Source organism: Tetrao urogallus (genome assembly GCF_951394365.1).
Source record: "Tetrao urogallus genome assembly, chromosome: 2".
Lineage (NCBI taxonomy): Eukaryota > Metazoa > Chordata > Aves > Galliformes > Phasianidae > Tetrao > Tetrao urogallus.
In genome coordinates, this window is record NC_136814.1 from 21,282,127 (window position 1) to 21,291,578 (window position 9,452).

At 47.1% G+C, this 9,452-nt stretch overlaps 1 protein-coding gene across 1 annotated transcript; it reads left to right on the top strand.

Moving 5' to 3' along the window:
- Nucleotides 1-4,794: 4,794 nt before the first annotated feature.
- BATF3 (basic leucine zipper ATF-like transcription factor 3) lies at nt 4,795-7,301 on the top strand (the record flags this gene model as incomplete). The annotated part of the gene is made up of 3 exons (XM_079550148.1): nt 4,795-4,857; nt 5,000-5,104; nt 7,116-7,301. 3 exons carry the CDS (start codon nt 4,795-4,797, stop codon nt 7,299-7,301), a joined length of 354 nt encoding a protein of 117 aa, XP_079406274.1.
- Between the last annotated feature and the right edge of the window lie 2,151 nt (nt 7,302-9,452).

The window sequence follows — 9,452 nt, forward strand, 5'->3', positions numbered from 1 at the left end:
GAGGAAAATTACCCTCAGCATGTAGATTTCTCATTTAGAATTTCAGGATTGGAGATTCAGAAATATTCTCATTCAGTGTATTCAGTTTAAAAAGAAAAAAAAAAAAAAACCACAAAAACAACAACAAAAACTTATTCTGCTCTCTAATTCAGTGCTACACAAGGGAGATCCTTGATTATTTAGTCTTTTGATTCTTTTAAATATTTCTCTTCTTACTGATACGCTGGTGGTATTATGAAAGCCTATATGAACCAGTCACTGCTGATACCCAGCAAGTATGTTTACTGATTAACTCTCTTCTTTGGCCATTTATTACAGCATTTATTACCCTCAGCCTTCGAGCTTCTCAGAGCTGTGCAAATGCTTTATGTGTGTGTGGGCACTCCTTTGGTAAACTAGTAAGTGCTCATATACAGCAGGCACATCTCTGAAGATGTTGGAGAGTGTCTAATTCTCCTAACCATGCTTCATTTAAACTGAGTTTGGATATTTAATAAATAAATTTAAAATACTTTCAGACTGGAGCATGTGAAACCCACCAATTTTAGTACAGTGTTTTAGTTTTTAGAAAATCCATGTGCAGATCTAAAATTGATCCCTCCTGTTCTACCTCTCAGGTAATCTTCTAGATCAGCAGGGCTCATTAACAGTCATCTTGATTTGAACTTGGAATTTTAATAATTATATGCATTTCCCCGCAGAGTGCTCTACTGAACAATGATTTGACCATCTGCATTTTACCATCTGATATTTCAGTTTGTGTAAATAACTGATCTAAGCAATCTGGGGTTTTCCTGGACAATAGATGTACACATTACAGGATCTCGACTTGGCCATGCGTTTGTGGCATTTGACTAAACTTACCCCAAAAAATCTAAAACAGTAGAGATTAACAGTAAATGGGATTAAATTGAGCTAGCATTTTTTATTATAAGCACAGTAGTACCTAGACATTTACATAGTAGTATTAAATTAAGCATTGTGCCTTAGCCACTGCAAACTTTTTCCAGCTTATGACTGCATACGCTTACAGTAAGTACTCGTGTCTAACCAATATGTCATGTATTCCCTCCTGCAGTACATGGAGGCTGATTTGGAAGCTTTGCTAACGGAATGTAATGTAGTGAGAAGGCAGGTGCAGCTTGATGTCTAGAGACTGACAGTTTTCAAGGAAGTGCGTGACAGATTGTAGCGTCATTTATGTTGTGAAGGTGAGCACCTGTAACAAGGCTCTGTATATTTAATCGTATGTAAATATCTCCTATCACTTTTGTATATACAAACTTCTGTTTTTATACAAAGTAAATTAAATCAACTAAGAAAGATCAAAGATCTGGATGTCTGTCTTAGTCCCGCAATACATGTTGACTGAACAGTTAGTGTATTAGTGCTTTAGAAGACATCTGTGTTAAATTTTGGCTGGAGTAACTGAAGTAGTTCCATTTACTGCCTTTGAACTTACGACTGCTATTAATCACAAGGCTACAAAGCCTCTAACATAAGAGAGGACAGGATGTGAGAGGGACTGGAATTGCAAAGCTGCGGAACGTGTGACCGGGATGGTTTTTCGCACAGTGAATTCTGGTTTGTTTGAATGTGTGTGTGTGTTCTGGTTGAAAATCCCCACTGTTGCACAAATGCATACATCTTCACCAAGCACTGCAGGATTTTGCATGTCTATTGCAGTATTTAAATATTTTTATGTTAATAGAAATAGGTGTATCTCTTTTAAGAGGTCCCATCTCAAATGACCAACGTAAGACAAATGCCTTAGGAAATAAGGAGAGCAAGCAGTGTGGATTAAGGGCTAGTAAGTGAACGAATGACTTCATCCTACGGTGCCTGTTAGAGGTAAGAGAGTGCAGGGCAGCTGGTCTGCATGGGTTTTGAAAGAAGTGGGAATGGATGTCTGCTGCCTTGATCTAGAACAGCCAGGCCTGGTTCTGTGGCCCTCCTTTTAATCACAGCTGGGTAGAAAAAGAAAACTGCATCTGGGAATACTGCCCAAATAACTGATATAAAGAAGAATAAAGAACACCAGTTGATGTCCAGTGCAGTGCCTCAGCTACGAATTTACAAATCTTTAGGGTTGCTTTTGGCCATGCAGCAGTGAAAGATGTCAGAGGACCTCCCTTGAAATGAAAGCTAGGTGATGAACTGAACTTCATGCTTGAATGTTCATCTGCTTTCCCAATGCTTATTAAAAATTTCTATAGCAATTGATATTTACAACTAGCAGTGTCTGCAATCTGTGTTTTCACTAACAGAAATACATAAAATATTCCTCTTCTTCTCCCCACCCACCCCCCTCCCCTTCTGGTAGTCTTTTGTCCTTCAGCTAACTTCATAGAAATCAGCACTGTTGTGCAAGAAGACTGTCTATTCAGGTTTCCACTGAAATGTCACAACGTCCAAGCTTCTTATTTTTAACTTGGGGTGAATTGGTATTGCATCAAGAAACGTCTGGTCATTTTTCTTTATATAGCCTCTGAATTTTGTAAGGCAGCTCAATGGTGAAGGATGCTTGGGAATATTTGCAAACTTAGTTTGAATTTTGTAGTTATTTTGGGTGAGATTAAACATCTTACCGTTTTTAGGACGTGCTGCCAAAGGCGTGCATGTTGCCAGGTGAGCCATCTATACCCAGGGAATCTTGCAAATCGGCCTTGTATCCACACACTCTTACTGCATGTCGTTTTTAAACAGAGGCGATGACACCCCTCTTCCAGAAATCTTCATGCAAACACCAACATCTGTTTGTTTGAAAGTTTGGGCATGTGGTGCTCTGGGACCCAGTTGTGACATACGCCACGCTTCCAGAGAGCCATGCTAAATTAAAGACAGCAACTCCAGTGTGAAGGCGTGTGGGCTGCTTCAGTGCAGACAAACGTTACTGATATGCTGCGATTATAAAATGTAAGCTCAGCAGCTCAGACTGCTTTCTGGGCTCATTTTCTCTCCTGCATAGCAATGCTCTGCCCTTACCGCTGTGTTACTTGGAACTACTGTGTAGGCATTTCTACAGATGTACCAGAGATAGCTTTAATACCAAGCAGAAATTTGTTCCCACAAGCAAATTTTGATTTTCATTTCCTTTGTCACTATGAGCAGACTGTACCCAGGTCCAGGAGGACCTCCCTGTGACCTGTCATTCCTTGTGGGGTCCTGTAAACCTCAATTTACAAATACAGGATGAATTCATACCAATAATGTGTCAATAAATAAATTGGAAAACTTATTGTGACTTAGCTCTGTTAGATCACTTGCTTGTGCAGCTGCTTCCAGGGCACGTGTGTATGGTTCCTGTACCAGCATGAACACTTCATTGGGGATCATTTCAAAGCCCCACTTGTAGGAAGGGGGCTTTTTTCTTCTCCAGACACAAATCTGCAAGCCTTCCCCATGCTGAGGGCCACTGGGACCAGCAGCCCCAATGGACCCTTTGGCTCACTTTCTGAAGTGCCTTGACTTTGTGTGTGTCCTGCAACTGCACTGGATCCACCAAGTATCTCTGAAAACAGTTCTGAGGCTCAGTCCTCCGTGGTCCAAGGAGCTCTGGGAAAGGTGAAGGCAGTGCAGGAGACAGAGGCGGGAGGTGCTGTGAGACATAGTGGGGAGAAGAGTTTCCCCACAGGGCAGCCCTGGTCAGGCTTTCAGCGATGCTGACCTCAATCTGACTCCTGGACTCCAGGCAGGGTACTTCTCCCATCAACGTGAACTGTCAACCAGATCTTCCTGGAAGGATGATCTATATTTACTCCATTTGCAGCCTGCAACTTCATTTTCACCTAAGCTGAATGACTCAGACTTCGGGTGAAACGAGAAGAATAGGGAAGTGGCCGATTTATGAAGATACCTGGGGTTGATGACCGACTGTACGGCAGCGTAGAGGCACGTTCCCTAGCGGGGACGTGCGGTTATCCCCGGGAGTCGCGCGTTTGTGGTGCTGTACGCGCACACACCGTAGAAAGGATGTCGCTGGGTATCTGCGGGGGCACACGGCAATTCACTTCCTTCAGAGTACAGGGAGAAGATACGCTTCAGTTGCGACGTAGGACGAGTGTTTAGAAGAATAAAAGCAGCATTGTTCGGGCTGCTAAAATGTTCCCGGCAGCGCGTTCGAACAGAGAGAGTTCTGTCCCGGCAACTGCGTTCTCTGCACTCATTGTCTTGCTTCGCCTTTACAAGAAACGTGCGGCATTTCCTTATTATTTAAAGGAACCGGGCGAGTAGCGAAAGTGAAAATCGCTGTATCCCAGCCCCGGTGCCTGGTCTTCACTCCAATGAACCCCTCCTTGCGCTCCTGCCCATTCTCTGAGGTCGTGCCGCTTTGGAAAGCCGATGTCGCACGTGTTCCGCGGCCAGGAGTGCGCGGGGGTGAGTCAGCCGCGCACACCTCGGGCGGCTTTTGCGCGGCATCTGCGCGGGATTCGCGCAGATGCCGCGCAAAAGGCCCTGGGAGGCAGCGCTCGGGCCAGGACGGCGTTTTAACCATCGGAGGGGCGGCAGGCGCGGCCAGCCCCGGGGCTCTCCGGGGGATTTTCGGGCGGCTCCTGCCCGGCAGCGCCGCGCCACGGGGGCCGCGGGCTTCCCCCTGGCTGCCGGGGGCCGGTCGGGCCGGGGCGCGGACCCTGCGGGCGCCACGTGAGCTCCGGACAGCTCCGCCCCGGGGGCCGCGACCGGGGCCCCCAGGTGCCGGGGCGGGGCGAAGCGGGGGGACGGCTCCGTGCCGCGGGGCCGGGGGAGCCCAACGGCGCCGAGCGCGGCGCCCCGGGGCGGGCGGCAGCCGGCGGGATGTCGTGCGGCGCCCCGGCGGCGGGCAGCGCGGTGCCGCGGAGCGCCGAAGGCGGCCAGCAGGTAGGGTAGGGGCGGGTAAGGGGCGGGTAGGGCAGAGCGGGGCGGCCGGGGGGGCTCTAGCGAGATTGGGTGCGGGAGGTAGGGGCTGGCTCGGTGCGCCCGCCCGCACCTTGACACCTAGCGAGCTGCTTCTATCTTCCAGAGCCACGAAGAAGATGATAAGAAAGTAAGGAGGAGAGAGAAGAACCGAGTTGCTGCACAGAGAAGTCGGAAGAAGCAAACGCAAAAGGCAGACAAACTTCACGAGGTGAGCGGGTACGCGGTGCTCTTGGGCGTGGAGCCCGGGACGCTCCAATAACGGGACGCCTTCGGCACGCCTGGGCCTGCCCTCGTGCGATCCGCCCGGAGCCGTCGGTGCAGCAGAGGCGGGCGCTGCCGGCTGCCCGCTGCCCGCTCAGGAGCTTCCCGGCGCTCTGCCCAGGTGGGGTGAAGCATCTTCGCCATCTGTGACAGCGGGAAGGAGGGAGGCACGCGGTCGTGCCCGCTACTCCCATCCCTGTGACCACCTGCCGGCTGGCTCCCAGGCTTCTCAGGACTAAAGCAAACTCGCTTTCTGATGCATTAGTGCTGAACCGGGAGAGCTGACGGTGGCATGTGTGAATGCCTCGCAGGGAAGGTGGCGGTGCTGTGCCGTGTCATGATGTTCAGTGGCACTGCTGGCTTAACTCAATTCTGAAGCTGTGGTCTGAGACAGAAATACCCTGTTGAAAAGGCTTCTTAGGAACTCCAAAACCTCCAAACAAGAGAGCTGAGTGCAGTTACTGCTGTACTCGTGTGCTCTGATAAATAGCAGTGGGTGTTTCCAAAAAACCATAAAAGTATCTGATTCTTCCAGAAACTCTTAACGCTTCTCAATATTACAGTGCAGTGGAGTTTTATCATGTCACCATTGCAAACGCTGGAGAAGAATTGCTGTTCTCTAGTTCAGGACGTTTCCTCACACAGCAGTACTTTAGTTGCAGCTAGGGCTCAGCAGGTAGGTGTTGGTTACGCTGCCACAGTGGTGGCTTTGTTGGTTGCTCAGCTCCGGAGGCTCAGCACAGCCTCTTCTCTCTCTTAGGGTGGAAGGATCAGGCAGCAGAGGCCGGGAGGTGTGAGATGGAGAGCCTGGGGTTTGGTTTTTCCCAGATCTCCTCTGAGTCAGCACCCGAGACAGCCAGGTGCTGGTGTTTCTGTACAGGGGTAACCCCTGGCTTTTTTGGAGTCACTGCTGGGCCCTGCGCTGTCCCACAGCCGCTCTGGTGTTCCTGCTGGACTTGAAGCTTTTCGTCACGTTGGGAATCCACATACTCAGATCTGCAGGCAGATCTGGTTGCAGGCATTCTTCCCTAGTAAGAACAGTTTGATATTTTCTCCCCTGAAAATGGAACAGAACAACTGGAGGGCAACGCTTGTTCCATGGACTTGAGGCACCAAGAGCAGAGTCAGAGCTGGGGATGCTGAGCCCTACTGGAGTTTGGCTACAATGATGTGTTCTGAGGATCATGTCTATTTTACTCTGTGTGAGTGTGTGCTGAAAGAGTGTGAGGAAGAGCAAGGGGATACGAACTGCCACAGCAAGGAAGGGTGGCACACATAGCATGAGGCTGCCCAGAGGAGCAGTGCATGAGAGGCATTCCCCTCAGCCCTTTGATGGCACGTGTAGGCTTTGAAGTTTGCTCTGCAGCTTTCCCCAGGAGGTGAGATCGAGTGGGCGAGTGCTGAGCCCCAGGCCAGCAGTGAGGTGAGGACACCTGTAGGTTTTCCGTGGGCTGGCTCTAAACCTTGAGCTCTCTTCTCTTTGGGATGAGAAGTCTTGGTGGCAGGGACACTTGAGACCTGCAGTCAGCAAAAAATGTGACATGTGAGTCTCACATCCGTCACAGGTGCTTGTTGCAGAGTATCTCAAAACTCTCCTGCAATTATCAAAAGCTCATTGTCAGTGAAGCCCTGGCTCAGAAACATCTTGGGATCACAGTAACCAAGGCAGTGGTTGAAATCGCTTGTGACAAAGTGGGGCTTGGCATCAAGCTGGCACGATGCTCAGCTCTTCCTGCTTCTAAGTTCCTGAGCATTTGAACAGGTGACTGCAAGACATGGGCTGGAGGAGAGCAGTTGGCACCAGGCATGTGGTGCCAAGTGTGACGCCCAGCTGGTGCCTTTCCCCGCATTGGCTTGAAGCAGGGCACTTCTTTCCTACAGTTACATGAATATACTCAAGGTGGAGCACTGAAGAGAATGTTTTGCCTATGAGTAAGCTTTTTTTCCCCTCCTTTCAGGAATATGAATCTCTTGAGCAAGAAAATACCTCCCTGAAAAAAGAAATCGGAAAGCTAACAGATGAAATGAAACACTTGAGTGAAGTTTTGAAGGATCACGAAAAGATCTGTCCACTATTGCACTGCACCATGAACTTTGTGACCGTGCCAAGGCCTGATGCACTCAGCAGCTGCCTGCCCAGATGAGACATCTCCTCAACCTGTGTGATGTGTGAAAGTGCCAGTAAAATGGGAGATGTGAAGAACTGCCTGCTTAAGGTGCAGATCTACCCTTGAAGAGGGCTGGACTTGCCCACACAGCTGTTCTCCACGTGTTTCGGTTTTCTGAATCTTGGGAAAGCATCAGTATAGGAAAAAAGACAGCTTGAACTACGACTGCTTTCTGTGGTAGAATCTCCGAGCCATGGTTTTGCGTTCAGAAATATCATGGTGCAGTGCAGCCCACCATCACTCAATGGAATGTAGACCGGGAAAAGTACCAGCCTCGGGCCGAGATGCCTTTCTCCCACACGCTCACCACTAGCAACCCTTTGTCAGTTGTCATCCTTTTGTATCAGATTCTGGCTGCTGTTTTGGTTGGTTTTTTTTTTTGGTGTTGTTTTTTCCTCTAAACAGATTTGGCTAATAAAAAAATGATGGCATGTTCTGTCTTTATGGTGTTCTCCACCTTCATCAATATCCAGTGCCCTTACGGCATCTCTGCTCTTTGTTTGCTGGCCAAATCCAGTGGTCTAATGGTAATCTTCCTGTCAGTTGTTTTATTGTTTGCTTATCACTGCTTCATTAGTCCTCCTTTTCAAATGCATGTAACAAATAATTTTTCCCAGTCTTCACTTCTATACTCTTCCAAATCATCAGCTCTGCCAACGTCAATACTAAAAACGTTTTCTATCTCAAAATATGGCTCAGCCAACTTCCAGTAATGGCTGCCTGCTTTGTATGGAGGAAAAGCAAAACAGAGTTTGCTTGTTTCATACATTGTTTTAAAGAGCAGATTTTAAAATTTATTGATTTAATGCGCTACAGCCACTGGAAATGAACTGGAGGGTTATTTGCAATTGAGGGAATTGTTTGGATTTTTTTGGTGATGCAGTATCTTTATCCTTCGTCTTGAATATTGCTTCTGCTAATGATAAGTGATGAACAAGACTGTTAGGTTGAATGATTAGTTCCATATCCACGTGGCATGATTTATTGCAAGAAAAACATTGTTTTATTTCATCTTCAACTTTTTTTTTTAACAAAAAGAATAATTATGACAACATTAGTGAGAAATATAGAGAAAAATGTGCTTACTTCCCCTGAAGTTTCATAGAAGTGCCAAGCTCTAGAAATGTAAATGCTCTAGCCTGGTGTCCAGCAAAGAGTTTTTTTCACAGTGCTTCCCAATGAAAGAGCGTCTTCAGATAATAAAAGGCTCCATCCATTTGCAAGCTCTCTCACTTTGGCATTCCTATTTTTTCACCTTAGCTTAGGATATAAATTTCTTCACTCAGCTGGATCTGTGTATTTATCAGCAGAACATCATATGAAAAGTCTAGAATATTTTTTTTCTTTTTCAGTTTTACCAGTTTAATTATGCATTACTGATCACTGCCAAGATAGAATTGGGGAAACTGTGTAGTCAATTCTGTCTTCCAAAGGACCCTCTCATGCTATTGTCTTAGGCTGGAAACTCAAGGTCAACAGGAGGAGAGAGCCTTTGGCTTCTTCAGAAGTTTGCATTAGGTTGTTCCCAAGAGAATTTTCAATGTTTGCAGAAGCCACCTACAGCCTAAATGTGGTGTTCAAAGTTTCTTACGGTCCTGTAAAAACTGAGTCATCATGCAAAGTAAATCAGGTGCACTCCTGACAAGGAAAATGAAAGCTTCAGGACACTCTGCGATACGCTTTTTGGATACTGTCCTTGGTAGGATTCCTTCTGTCACCCTTAAGAAAGGAAGTTATCTTGAGTATCTTCATCCACCCACCCACGTTCCTTCCTCCCCTGAATGCCGCAGTGTAATTCAGGCTGAGTAGAGATGTAATGGAGAAGGTTGAACGTATTGGAGATGAACAGCATTCACTCTGGAAAAATTCATTGTAGCTTGGGATTGTTGGAGACTGAAATTAGATTTTACATCTTTTAAGTATATACATGTAGCTGAGCTGAGGCTGGAATGAAAAAAAGCTAGCTGAGGTCAGGTGTGAGGCAAAAGCCTCTCTCCTGTGTGGCCTCAGAAATTGGAGAAAAGTTCAGCCACCTTGTCCAAGATAGTCCATGCGAGCAGAAACCTCCTAAGGATTCTGTCCCACAGGTACTTTCTTCTAGAAGGAAAGATATAGTCATCTGCATAA